The sequence below is a fragment of the Lissotriton vulgaris genome, unplaced genomic scaffold (assembly GCF_964263255.1).
Source record: "Lissotriton vulgaris unplaced genomic scaffold, aLisVul1.2 SCAFFOLD_852, whole genome shotgun sequence".
In the NCBI taxonomy this organism is placed as follows: Eukaryota; Metazoa; Chordata; class Amphibia; order Caudata; family Salamandridae; genus Lissotriton; species Lissotriton vulgaris.
Window position 1 is genome coordinate 595,442 of NW_028252101.1, and position 14,895 is coordinate 610,336.

Sequence of the window (14,895 nt, forward strand, 5' to 3'; positions counted from 1 at the left end):
TGGATCAATGCCATCGATCACATCATGACCTTTCAATGTTAAGCCAACATGTTACATCAGCATCTCGAGAACCGTTATGTCTGTGACCTTTATGCCTGGTTCACTGATTGGAGAACCGCCTGTGACAATATAAATAGAAACAGACTTTGGTACAAGCTGGGTTAATATGTGATATAACATATATTGTTAAAGGTCAAACAGGTATTCTACTTGAGTACCTGGATACAGGTTAAGCCCAGCGACAACACAGCCCTGAAAAGAAAATAAACATTAAAAGAGGCCTCAAACAGTTTTGTGTTTTAACCCCAATCTTATTAAATCCCCACATTTTTTGTCTCTAAAGCTTTAGCTAACCACGGAGCTTGTGCATCTAAGATTGAAGGTTTCAAAAATCCAATGCCTCTGCGTGCAGATATAACGAATTTTTATTAAACAAGTGGTCAACATAATCGTAAATGCCTTAAAAAGTAACTACATGATAACCATCTGACAGCAGATTATGAAAAATCAAATGTCCTCATTTTTAGTAAACGAAAACACACAAAAAGTCGTTGGCAAATGAACAATGGACCAATTGTTAAGACCTCCTCCTACAAATACCTGGAGGTCTCGTTCCAAACAGGGAGCTTTGCCCAGCAAGGCAACGTCCTTAATGTCTGATCTGTTGATACTGGCAAACAAATTGAGTTGAAACCCTTTGATGTCATCAAGGCAAAGTTCATGCTGTCATTAACCTCCCACTGCGAGGTGTTCCCAGCATCTGTGATCAGTTGGCTGGACACAATCCAAGGGACCTTGTTTAAGCGTTTTTTCGCCCTCACTTATTCTACATCATTGGCCCAAATTAAACTAGAATTCAAAGTGATAAAACTGACTGATCAACAAACATCTTATATATTAAGTTTTCGGCAAAGATATAAAACTGCAACACAGGGTTTGTTAAAATCGTTGTTATGGCCAAAAGTCAGGAAGGGGTTGAAAATGAACCAAAGGAAATATATCAATCTTTTTAGTCCTCATAATCTACTCCAAATGCACAAAGCTTGGAAATCTTACTTAATTAGCTAGTTTTAGCTGATTTATAATGGTTTTATTGAACTGTTTTAATTTTCTTATATATGCATGAATGCCCACTCCAGACATGCCCCGATCACCGAAATATGCATCGAGAATATGTGGGCCACCACACTCCTTTCTTGAGGGTGCCTTTGAGAGAGATGCAGATTATATAACAAACAGCTGGAGGAGTACCACCCGATGAGGGAAGTGAAGGCTCTTTTCCTGACAAGGAAACACTGTCCTTGTCAGGAAAAGAGCCTTCACTTCCCTCATCGGGTGGTACTCCTCCAGCTGTTTGTTATAAATCCTTGATCAGGGGATCAGGAGTATTCCCCGTCCAGCTTCCTTGGACGAAATTCCTTACTCTCTATTTTGTTCTAGATAGAGACGCAGATTAGTCAGAAGTTCAATGAAACCTTCTTTATCTAAGATTACATTGTTTGATGGTGCCTTCTCCTTCCTACTTGCACGCGTACCCATGAGCAGGCAACGGACTAAGATGCAGGTGTAAGATGAAGCTCCCTTTATGAGGACTCTGCTACTCCTGGCCCATACATTATGCAAATATCCAAGCCCTTCCCCTGACCTCTCATCTCCACCCTGAACTGGGAGGCTCAGCTCTACCCTGTTCAGTCATAGCAGGCATGGAGACGCACCTGTGCCACGAATATTAGAGGGAGTATGGGAGATTCACCTGTACTGCAAGCAGCCAGCGGTAGTGGGGGAGTGTCAAGAGTGCCTTTTGCAGGCATAGGAGTCCTAGGTGGTTCATCTGAACTATGGTCTTCAGAGGAGGCTTGGGAAGACTCACTTGGCACTGTGGGTAGTCAGAGAGAACATGAGAGACTCATGTACCAATGTGCTATATGCTTGCTTAGAAGATGCCTTGGAAACTTACCTCTGCCTTGAGCAGTGTTAGGGGGCTTCAGTAATACATCTGGGCCATGTTTGTACAGGGAGAGTGGACCTGGCAGACACTGTTTTACCAAAGAGAAAGGAGGGAAGATCGAAGCCTCGCCAGTGCTGTTGGTTATCGATTCACCTGGGCCAGGGTAGCCTAAAGAATGAAAATCTCTCCTTTGCCATGGGTGGTCAGAGTGGTCTATAGACTCACCTGCATCCTGGGCAATATTAATGTGCTATCGGTGCCTCACTTTGTGCCCTGAGCTGTCGGTGAATCCCACTTTAGTCACCTCCCTGGTGCTACAGGAGGTTTTGAGGAACTCGCATGCGGCGACTTGGGAATTCCAACTCTTGTCTAAGCAATTGGAGTCAGCTGAGGAGGCATCTATCTCCATGTCGGTACAAGAAATGTTTTTAAAAGACACTGATTATTTATATGCACAAACAGCATGAACATTTTTTTAAAGCACACAAGCATTACTTGTGTAATAGTCCAGAGGCTCTGCTAGTGCCTTCTTTTATCCCATGTGTCACCTATCTGAATTAAGCAGTGTGTGCTGAAGGAAACCTCCAGGGCTCCAGCCGTGGTATGTTACCCTGAGTGAAGCACTGAAATAAAGCACCATTATTGCAGCCACTCTACAAATGCTGCTGATAATTCTAATACCTTTCCTTAAGCTGTTCTCAACCTCCATCAGTTCGCTAAATCTCTTGGCGGGGTCTCCTCTCCTAGCACAATTCTAGATGGTCTTGAGGTCCCTCTTCTTTCGTCTTCTTGACCACAATGTTATCAAACTGTAGTGCGCATCCTTAATCTCCAGTCAGATAAGGGTCCTGCAGCCTGTAAGCTCTCTCCGATTCTCTGTGCTCTCCAGAGAAGTGCAACGTTGCATCTGTTGTCACAACAGCTTCCTCTCCCACCTGACCTCCAACCAGCAGTGAAACTGCTCCCTCCACCTTGCCTGTCGCTGCCAAGGCCACCACAGCCTGTTGGGTGGAGAAGCCCATCTTCTCAAGCTGCTGCAATCTAGGGTGGGAAGAGGGAGTATGGGAAAAAGAGAAAAACAGTGGTTTTATCGGATTAAAACAATGAAAAAAATTAACCAGTTTTCAATTGTTCGGAAATTTGAAGGAAATTACTTATCTTTACCAGACACCAACCAACAGCAGCAAAAAAGAAAATGTAACTAGCATTTTATGTGATAGTTTTTTTTTACTTCTCATCAACGCAATACTAATTTCTTTATAATTATTAGAGATCATAGTGCTAACAACTTACTATTTCTCATTGTAGTATGAATACCCCTGTAGTGGGGCCAAACTCCTATGTCGCTTCATGGCATCCTTTCTTTGGAGAAAGGTTCTCAGGACCGAGCACCTCCTTCCCCTAGTCAAAGACACACCTAGCACCCCCTACAATCTGGGTCCTTCCATCTGAGTCACAGCCTTCTTGCTCCTCTGAGATCGACAGCAGCTGCAACTAAGCATGCAAAACCCCCAGTAAAAACAAAAACGCCTCTTCTAAAATTTCCACCCAGCTTCATGCAGTCCCAATCTCCATAAGGCCTCAGTGGGGGGACCGCTTACAGTAAGAGGAGACCTGTGCGCTGACCCCTAAGGAGTATTCCAGTGGCGACACGTGGCAGCACAACATGAGGAGTCTTTCTCTCTCCTCTACCAACTATAGGCCCTTTCTTCTTTTGATTCCACCACTCAATCACAAACCCTGATTTCATTCCAGAAAAGAAAAGACTCTGACAAACCAGTCTCTCACCCCAAGGGGGAAAACCCTATCTAGGGAAGGCAAAGCGATACATTCAAAGGAATGGAACAGATAGGAACATTAAGAAAAAGAGAGGTCTGAAAGACCCTAGCACACAGCTTCCAAAACTTTTCATGTTGGTTACAGACTTTTTGGAGATGCATCATATTTGGGACACGGTAAGGCAGTGTATCAAACAAGCGTAGTGAGCAAGCCAGAACGACCTATGGGGAGTCCTGGGGGTTCACCCCCGGAAGAAAATTTTGAAAAAAAAGTGGGCAAATGGTGCAGTTTCAAGAAAATTTGAGAAAGCAGGAAGGTTACTAAAGAATTGTGAATCTGTTCTAACAAAGACAGTGACTGGCAAAACTGGGTGTAAGGTTAGGTTTGTGCCTGAAACAAGAATATAATCATGCACACATTGACACAAGCCCCAGTGATTTAAGGCACAAAAAGGGCGGGTTCACGCACTGCCAACCCCTTCAACCATGCACAAAGTCCGCCTGCTGCCGAGCAAGAGTAGCGAGCGAGCCCGAATCACCTAAGGGAGGTTCGGTGGGGTTCTCCCCTGGAGAACATTTTGGGAAACAAATGGGCAAATGGTGCATTTTCAAGCAAAATTGAGAAAGCAGCAAGGTTAATAAAGCAATTGTGAATCTGTTCCAACAAAGACAGTGACTGGCAAAACTGGGTGTAAGGCTAATTTTGTGCCTCAAGCAAGAATATAATCATGCACACATTGACACATGCCCCAGTGATTTAGGGAACAAACAGGGCGAGTGCACGCACTGCCAACCCTTCCAACCATGCACAAAGTCTGCCTGCTGCCTTGCTGAATATGAGTTATACAAAAATCAGTTCAGGAAGGGGAAACTGTGAGAGGTAAAACAATCATGCAACTTATAAGCTGGTCTCTGCGCATTGAACTCAGATGGGACCGCTCTCCGAAGCGCGCCAAAAGCCAACAGAAAATAAGACGGGTCATATGTTTTTCCATTTAGCGCTTTGAGGTAAAATTAACTGCATATAAGAAATAAGGACAAATACATATCTCATAGAAATTGTAAATATCAAAATGTATGGGGACATAACATAACTCAAGAACACCTTTCATTGATTTATTTATTTTTTTAAATATATGAATCTATGATTCTGAGCAAATCATTTAATCTCCCCGTGCCTAACAAAAATGAATGTGTCAGTCTGTAACGTAACTGGTGCTCATGTAAAGCGCTTTGATACCTTCGGGTCTCGTTTGCGCTATATAAAACTGACCCCAAAAAAATATGGAGCAAGTGATGAGTCTGGGTCAAAAAGATCACAAAGGTTTGTGTATCAACTTCCCAAATCCTAACAGTAAATGTCTGAAACGGAAAACAAGTTATAATAGTGTCATTTTCTGAATGTCTGCATTGGAAGAAGAGATATAGCCGGGGCAAGACTACTATGAATTTGAAGAAAGACCTCCTCTTAAAAATAACAAATCTTGGATTGGGTTTTTTCCACGTTAAGATCAAGAGAGACGGCGGATGTGGCAGACATCATGCAGAATTGAAGTGGCAAAACGCAACCTGCCTGGCCGTGAAAATTGATTACCAAACAATAAAATAGCCAGAGGTACCACATATCTGTATCAGAAACTCAAATTGTGCATCAACTTCTGCCTCCTTTTATAACGATAATAGCAAACTTCACAAGTAAAAATAAAATATATGAAAAAATAAAGCATGAACATCGACTTCTATGGAACAACCTATGTCTAAAAGGCAAGCGTAGGCCCAAGGCGTAAACCGCAGTTTTGTGAGCTTCATAAAAGGATGTTATGTGATTATTTATAAGTACTTATTTCGAATTGCAGCTCACGTGAATCACATGGCTATAATACTAATTAAAAAATCTTCACTGTTCAAATTTCTCATAACTAAACAGTACTGGCCCTACCCCTATATGGCTCACCCTTTTCATTCTCCTCTTCCCCTCCTGCCCATTCCACTTTGGTATGTACGCCTACCTTTTTTCCTATCGCCTTTTCCCTTCTTGTGAGAGGTTCACCATGATTAACCCCTGATCACCCATCCCTGCTCTGTTCAATATCCCACAACATATCCTCACCAAACCCACCTCTTCCGTACCCTAACCCCCTTTCTGCTTACTTTTCTGTATTACTTTGGATGTTTCACCATGGGGCGCCCGCGAGTGACTGGTGAAGAATGTGAGAAAGTGCCATCTTTCTTGCATGGCATGCCCCCACTTTTTGCTGAATTGTTGATGTGCTTTGACTGAGTGTGCCCTGGGCTCCTGACAATCAGGTGCCCAGGGCCTGTGTTCCTTCCCTAAAACTGTGTTGAACCTAAACCCAATTGGCATCTCTGGCCACATGTCAGCCTCTGGTAAATGGTACCCTAGGTACCCAGGACATTGTGACCAGAGAAGACACCTAAGGGCTGCAGCACTTATTGTTCCACCCTTAGGGGCTCTGTACCCTGACACTCACACACTGCCTTTGTAGGCTGAGTGTCCTGGTGCACAGCTAAACAAAGAGTCGAAATGGCACACATCCCTGTGTGCCATGCCCACAAACACACTGCCCTGGCATACATCAGTCACCCCTCTAGCTGGATGCACTATGCCAGTGGTGAGGGCACAGGTGCATGAGACCTGTGCCCCTACAGTACCCAGGGCCATTCCTGGGCACTGTAAGTGCAGTGATGCCATTAAGAGTATATGGTGCTGGGAGGTTGTCATTACGAACTCCACAGCACCATGAGGGCTACACTGAAGACTGGGAAGTTTAATATCAAACTTCTCAGCTCATTAAACCCACACTGATGCCAGTGTGGGATTTAATGTAAAATGCACTACAGAGGGCATATTAGAGATGCCCCTGAAACCTAACCTACAATCCACGTCTGGTCTGAGAGGCTGCCTAGGCTGCCACACATCAGACATGTTGCTGGTCCCCTGGGTAGAGAGCCCTCCGCTCTCCTGGGCCTGCAACAATGCACATCTTGGGGCGAGGTGCTAGGTCTCCTCCCCCAGGGGAAGCTTCAAAGGCATGCCGCCTTTGTGAGCTTCTCGAGACCACTTGCTGTACTGAGCAACTGGCCCCCACCGGTTCTGACGCCCACTCTGGCGGGAAGACAGGCGGGAAACCCTAAGTGAGGAAAGGGGGTGTGCCAGCCTCGGCCAACCCCACCACTCAGGTGGGGGGGACGAGGTGAAGCACGACACCGGGCTCCGGCCATCTTGAGGATGGGGAGCCCTGCCCAATCAGAGACAGGCTCCTGCCCCCCTCCCACAGGAGAGGAGCAGGATAGGGGGTGAACACACCCCAGGACAGGGACCTATTGGTCCCTGCCCTTACCCTGCCTGTAACGCCCCTGAATTTAGTATTTAGGGGCACCCCGAACCTTCCTTCCTCAGATCCCGATTTCGAAACAAGAAGAAGGACGACCTGCCGTGCAGCGCTAACAAAACGACGACAACAACTGACTTGGCCCCAGCCCTACTGGCCTGTTGATCCTTAAACCTGCTCCTGCTAAATCCCAGCATCTCCTGCGGACAACAACCTTGAAAACCCCGGAGGACCTGCCTGCCTTGCTGGGACTCCCATGAGCAGTGGTTCTGCTCAAACCAGCAACAGACCTGGTGCCAGCCAGGAACCGCGAATCCAGCACACTCTGCACCCGCCGAGCCCGGCCTGTGCCTGAGTGGACAAAGACCCTGAGGAAGTCCCCCCGGCGATTGTGACCTGAAATCCAGTGCCCAAGGACCCTCCTCGATGACCCAGACGATGCCTGCAGCCTCACAACCAGGTTCCCCCCCAACCACCACCAGCAGAGGGTAAGATTTCCCAACGTCAAAAGACACCCCTGCACCTGGCGCCCCATGGCCTCCAGTGCCCAACTCCGGGGTGTCTATCTATCCTCCAAGATCCCAACTTACCCCTCGAAGTGTTGGTCGCTCCTAAAGAATCTCCATCCCGAGCCTGCAGCCTTTGTTCATCTTCCAAGTTCTCCATTGAATAACATTGAGCGCCCGATGGCTCAAAAGCACCCTGCACCCAGCCGCCCGAGTGTCCCTGGCAGTGCAACCTTGGTCCTAACCGACTTCCCCATTTGCCCTGAGCATGTGACCAGGAGCCAAGCTCCCACCACCGCGTGGCCTGCTAGCCAGCAGCCACCAACCGAAGGCCCCCTGCCGCCCATAGGCTATCAATGGACCTAACTCTCTCTGCACCCAGCTGCCCCTGTGCCGCTGAGGGTGTACCAACAGTACCTACCTGACCCTGGGAGAACCCTGAGTCTATGCCCAGAACCTTAACTCTGCCAGTTGAGTACTTACCCAAAAGCCGATAACTAACTTTTCTTCCAAAGGGTAACATTGACTGATTTCACTTGGAAATTCTTCTAAGTGTAGAGTTTTGAAACTTTAAAATATTAATCTGAAATCAGCCGAACAACGAATTCGGATTTACTCACCTATTATCAGGAGAGAACCCAGTGCTGCATCTGTTAGCCCAGCACTGACCCTGAAAGGTAATTTTACCCGTACTTACCATAACTTGAATTTCCTTCCATAGGAACCCATTGTCAGCTTTTCACCAGAAAAGTTTCTAAGTGTTGATTTTCAAAAACTACAAATATTCCTTAAAAATCGCCTGTATGACTTAAACACATTCTTTCAATTGTTTACAGGAGATACACCAGTGCTGGATCCAGGATCCAACACTGAGTAAGAAAAAGTAAAGGGAGCATTCCTTACCTGCTAAGTGAATTTCCTCCCGTAGGATAACATTGGTGATTTCATGGCAAAAAGTTTTCAAGTGCCAACTTTTAAAATACAATAATATTCCTTAAAAATCACTATTGTAATCAAAACGCTTTTACTTAACTGTTTACAGGAGATGTTCCAGGACTGAATCTAGGATCCAGTCCTGTGGTTAGAAAAGTAATCCATAAAGTAACTAATTACATTTATCTAGACATTCCCATTGAGCTCAATGTTGCATTGTGTTTGAAATTGTGTTGCCTATTGCTACATCTGTAACTATTATAATCAAAAAGTCTATTGCCTATTTGAAAAGTATTTAACTAAAGTAACTCATTCTGAGAAAGTATATTTTGATACCTTGTGGTTCTAAAATAAAACAACTATATATTTTGATACAAAACAATTGGCCTAAAGTTCAGTTCTTGTGTGTGTGAGACCGTTTGCTGACTGAGTGTACAACAAAATGCTTTACACTGTCCTCTGATACTGTCTTACTGCTCGACCAAGCTACCACTTTAGAGAGTAAGGTTATATCTAACTTTAGCCTCTGCCAAACCTCTGGGGACTATGGACTCAGTACACACTGTACCTTACTTTGGTACAGTATATACAGAGCCATTTTCTTACAAAGAAGGCCTCCCCTGCATTGTTGCGGCGCCGCTGTGCCCTCGTGGGCTGTCCTACCCTATGCACTCACCCCAAGTGTCTCTGATGGTTGCCTTGTCGATTCAGTAACATTCCTATGACTTGCACCTGCAAAGACCATGCCAGTGCAAACCCCTGCAGCAGCAACCATGCAGTTCCTTCCAGCATGCAGGGCCCCCACACAATACCAGCAAGGGCCTACACTACAAGTCAATCTAAGCGACTTCTTAGTTGGAAAATCCATCACTGCAGGGCCTCCGGGAAATGTTTGGGTTGGCCTTACCTTAGATATGGATGCGTTTGTGCCTCGGTCGGCCTTCCGCTCACACCGTATCCCCACATGTGCAGCCTCCTCCAGTCTTTGCAGGCGGCTGCCGGTAATGGTCACTACAGACAGACTCATCCTGATCCAGGCACCGGCCTCACTGCTTCTCTGGCTCCAGCGGGGCTGCAGCTCGGCCTTGCAGCCCCCAGCAGCAGAAGTTTAATACCGCTCAGAGGGGGCAGAGTTGGACCAGTCCGCAACATGGTCCCATCACCTCACCAGTGCAGCCTCATGGAGACCGAACTGCGCATCTGCTGCCCGCGGCGCACACACGCTCGCCTAACGGTCTCCTCCTTTCTCCACGTATGTCTTGTGTACAAACTGCGTATTTACAGGAAGGAAGTGAGGCTCTGTCCCTAAAAATAAGTGAACTACCGGAGTCATCCCGCGACACACCCACCATTTGCAGGCGACACAGTACTGTGTCGAGACACACAGTGTGGAAAGCTCTGCCCTAGCAGGTCTCTGTTTTATCATTGTATTAGCTCAAACACGCGTATACCAGAAAGTGAGCACCAAAGGCCTACACTGGGAAGTTTCTACATCATAATTTAGAACATATGTTGAATCCCAACAAATGAGGGGACTGTCAATGGCCCATTTAAATCTGATAGCAAATGTAAAAAACATCTGTAGAACAACTATATAATTAAAGACTCTGGGTACTTTCATGGACCCTTTTTTATGCATACATTGGGTAAAGAACCAGGAAGAGTCTGCAAAGGCACTCTCCAACATTAAAGAGAAGCTGGGAAATGTGGTTATTGCGCTTCTCGCCCATGTCTTTAAGAAGGACGAGGAAGAATTATCCATGGGGCACTATCCCAGACCCCTTACTCAGAATACAGACACATTTGGGAAAAAGAGAAGATGACTATCAAGTACTCAGCCCTCCATTCCTTGATGACCTGCAGCAGTCATTCAAGATGGATATGGAGAACAGTGTAGGCTCACGTGGGGACATGTCTTTACTCTATTGAACCCTTCACTAAATAAATAAAAAGAAGAACCTACCAGCAAAGTCACTTAAATTTTATATTTTTACTGCTGGATATTTCTCTGTGGAGATTTTATCTTTGCGCTATTACTCATCTTGAAAAATATCCCCACGCTACAAATTGGCTGTAGTAGGTTCTTAAACTCTGCTGCCCATGAACCAGATGGCAAAACTACATGGACAAACTAGTTTACTTAACTTGCTAGTTCTACAATTGTTTGCCTTGTGATTGGTCTACGACAGGTTTATCCCTTGTTGTGATAATTAATTTTTCTGATGAGTGAAGTATAAAGGTCTAATAAATACTCAGTAGCACTTGTGTTTAATCCAAGGCCTAACCAGGGTGTTGTGGACCGTGGACTCACATAAATTGTCTGCTCCGGTGTGCAGGTCACACTATCAGAACCTAAACTGTTAGCATTAGATTTAGTTAAGCTTTCACAGAGAACACATGCCTGTCCAACAATCATTCCCAATACGTTTTTAAGCACTATATGGCCAATAAAACCATGTCCCACAATCACCTACCCATATGGGTAGAAATGGAGGATCCTCTGCGTCTTCTAGGAGAAAGAAAAATTGCTCATTAGATTCATTCAAGAAATCTGGCCTTGTGACCCTAGGTGGACTGCTGCGGAAAACAAATTAAACTACCCGCCTATCGTGTTAAGCTACACCAACAACCACTGGTGTTCTCATTGCCTCGGGCTAGCGTCCTGCATTGTGGGGCACCAAGTCCCATTCATTCGGAGGAAAGCTGAATTTCTTTTGAATTGTACAATGGTAGGAACTAGACTAAGGACTTATTGTGGCGTTTACCGGCTGCAGCCTCTTCAACTTTCCTACTTGGACAGCGTCATTGCATAGCATATAGTCTACCAATGGAGACAAATGGACGGTGCCCTATTGACCTCTGTATTTGAGATCACAACAAGTGCCTGCTGAAAGACATAGGCTGTCTTGATATTGGTTGAGCGAGCCATGGAACACTCAGGGGCTACACAGACCTTTCCCCTCAGCACAGATTTCGGGTTCTCTGCCATTGTGGGAGCACCTCAGGAATGCTTGGTTGGCTGAAAGGGGACCCAGCCAAAGTAGATTTGGAGACACCATTGAAAATTTTCCTGTGCCGCTCCCCTTTCCCCCATGTGAGAGATGGAGGTCAGGTTTGCTACGCTGACTGTGGTGGACCCTTCTAGGCAATCCTGTCTACACACATAACCCTCTGGAGGCAGCTACTTAGAATCTGCTCATCTCAACATCATCTAGACCACAACCCAGAGTCTCAGTCATCAGCAATGTTAGATGTAAAAATGGCCACTGATCACAGCTTTCACTATTATAGTTCTAATTTTGCCCTAGCAATACAATCAAATACAATTTAATAAAATATAGGGCCATATGCATGATTACACATTTTAAGACAGACACAGAATGGGGAAAACCCTTTGATGCATCTGGCCCATAGATTCATAATAATAATTAGCTGGCATGGAAGTACTGAGATGTGTGATGCACTGAACTCCAATCTGGTTTGCTTTAGTCCCAGCTACTTGTACTGAAGATAGGTGTTGGCTCTCCAGGGATGGGTATTTTGGAAACGGCATTTACAACAGGGGCGGAACAACACATTCCGTTACCACGCTTGCCTTTACCACACATATTTGCGGTAAAGGCAGTCAGTGCTCTAAATTCAGAGTGGATGGGCAGGGAGACTGGAAGGACAGAAAGGATCGGGAAAGGGCTGGGGGTTGGATTTAAAGCTCAGGGCGGGGGGCTGATGTGCTTTTAGGGCTGGGGCCGTGGTTGTTTTTAGAGCAAAGGGCCAGGGTAGTTTTAATGGCTGGGGGAACGGGGTAGTCTTTAGGTCTGGGGGGTCAGGGAGGGCAGTTTTTAGGGCTGGAGGTTAGTTTTAGGACTCACAGTGGGGGGCTGAGGTCAAGATAGTTTTTAGAGATGGGGCGGGGTCATTTGCATGGCTGGGGGCCATGTTTAAGGGCTTAGGGTGGGGGTTGTGGTGTAATGTTTATCACGCATATGCCTTTACAACAAAATTTGTTGTAAAGGCATGCGTGGTAAAGGTAATGGTATAGACGCGGGCGTAATAAAGACCGCGTTGTTAAGGCACACAATCTAATTACACAATCTGGGTATTTCAACATAGCAAAATGGTAAACTATATGTCAGGACGCCTGCTTCCAACAAAAATATTTTTTTCCCGATGTAACTTGTCGCGTTTTCCAAACGCAACAGGTGAACGTCAACTCGTGTGAGTGCCATGCTACTGTCTGAAACATTTAATGTGGATGAGAGGCATGTGATTCTTTGCACCTTAATCTGTAGAACTTTTGTCAACGCATCCACATACAATAGCAAAATCACATGCATTTCTCTTGCATATGAATGTGTCTGAGAATAGAAAGAAGTGAGAATGCTGCCAAGTGTTAACTTTCAATTGATAATGTTGTAAGAAGTTAGATGAAGATTCTGTGATTTGGTATTGTGGGGCCCTCAAAGCCTAAGAGAATGGATTGCTTGGAATCTCCTCTTTCCTCATACCCTTTTGAGGCTCCTTTCCGTTCTCAGCTTTCATCGTCCCACAGAAGCAGATGAACTTACCGAAGTGCAGAGACCGAGGACTTGGGCAGCTTCAGTTCAGGGTCTTCTAATCCACTCTGCTGCAGAGAAGCCTCAATTCCAGCCTGCAGCATCTCCTCTTCCATTAGCGAGTTTTCCAGCACAGTCAAAGGAACATCTCCATGCCAGACAGGAGGAAGCCATGGAGGGAATGGGTGCACAGAAGTATGTGAGTGATCCCCAACATGGAACAGAGGCTGCTGCATCCAGCTGCCAGCTGCACCAGGCCCACTGCTAGGAGGATCCTGCACCCCGCTGCTGCCTTGCAAGAATTGGGACGGCAGACCCTGAGATGAGCAGTGTGATATCTGAGGCCCAGACAACCTGAAGGGTGAAGGAAGAGAGACAAATTAAGTACAGTAAGGAGGAAAAAAACTAGAGCAGAAACAAAATAATTGCAAGAGACAGAAGTTAAGCCTCCCCATGCACCTTGTTATCTCTTACCGCTCCCTTCTCATCCTCTACAAACATGTTCATCTTATGTATTTCAATCTCCCTCATTCCTTTCCATTTCCTTCCTTCTGTTCTGCCTCCTTACTTTCTTGCTCTTTGTGTTTCGTTGCACATCCATCTTTCTCCTATACCTTTTGCATCCTCCTCCCTTCATTTTGTTTCCATCCTCTACATGTCCTTTCTATGCATTTTCTATTAATTTTCTTACCTTTTCTGCACCCTTCCTTCACCATCTCTCTCAAAAAATGTTTCTCTTGTTGCATCCCTATTTTATTATTTGTCCTTGTATGTGCCCTAGCCTGTTCCATTTCATTCCGCCTTCTTCCTACCATCCCGCTCCTACATCTCCTCCCTTTTCCCTTTGCATTTCAACATTTTCCTCTCCATCTTCCTCTCTTACTCGATCTCCGCTCTCTACTGTAACATCCATTTGCATTTCTCTCTCGCTGTTTCCCCCACACATCTTCCCTCTGCTCCTACCAATTTTGCATCTCCTCTCCCTCTCTCTACTTTACCTCTCTATCTCTTCCCCTCCTTTGTATATAACATTGCCTACTTTCTGTTCAATTCCCTCCTACACCATTCCAACCCATTTTCTTCTTAACTTCTTTCCTTGAATCTCCTCCATCTTTCCCTCTGCTCTGTCCATTTCTAGCCCACTCCTCCCCAATTCTGCCCTATACATTCTCACTGTTCTTCCTTGTGTTCCTCGCAAACTTGGCCCTTGCGTTTCTTCCTTCTTCTCCTGCCTTTGGATTTCTTCCTCTTTGATCTTATGACTTGGCAATATCTTTTCTCCATCTATCAACCCTCCTGAACCTGTTATACTTTAATCCAAATACCTCTTTCTTGAATTAACGTCTTCGTTTCGCCTCTCAAGTTCCTTTGCATACTTCTTGCTCATTCCTTCTCACATTAAATTAAGGCAAGCTCATAAGAGATGCTAATTCTACTAGGTTGGCACTCAATTTCCTCTTCAGTGTTTGGTTTGGTTCTTTACGAAGTGCTGTGAGCCTGGTCATGGCATTTGTTGTCCTTTACATTACATACTAACCTGCTCTTCCCTACATATTTAACTCACTGTCCTAAACTTTTCTCACCCCATCTGTTTTTGTTCTCCCAATTTTGTCTCTTTCCTAGTCACATTGCAGGCCTCCGCGCCCCACCGGTTGCAGTCTCCCCCACCTTACTCAGAAAAATATATTATGTGTTAAAAGGGAAAGCTGCAAACACTAAATTATTAACCAAAACAAATAAAATGGAACACAACGAACTCAATAACTGGCAGCCCTGTTAATGTAAAGCCAAGAGACGGAAGAGAAGAGGAAACAGTGAACCAAC

The 14,895-nt window shown here is 45.4% G+C and overlaps 1 protein-coding gene across 5 annotated transcripts in view; it reads right to left on the reverse strand.

Moving 5' to 3' along the window:
• Window positions 1–1,389: 1,389 nt before the first annotated feature.
• The window catches only part of RHBDD3 (rhomboid domain containing 3), a 144,377-nt gene continuing 130,871 nt past the window's right edge, over window positions 1,390–14,895 (reverse strand). For all 5 annotated transcript variants that reach the window (XM_086951004.1, XM_086951003.1, XM_086951006.1 and 2 more), the window contains 2 exons: window positions 13,084–13,425; window positions 1,390–2,989 (listed from right to left, as the gene is read on the reverse strand). In XM_086951004.1, coding sequence (XP_086807130.1) covers window positions 2,773–2,989; window positions 13,084–13,425 — 559 coding nt within the window. In that variant the 3' untranslated portion in view covers window positions 1,390–2,772. The remainder of the gene's footprint in view (window positions 2,990–13,083; window positions 13,426–14,895) is intronic.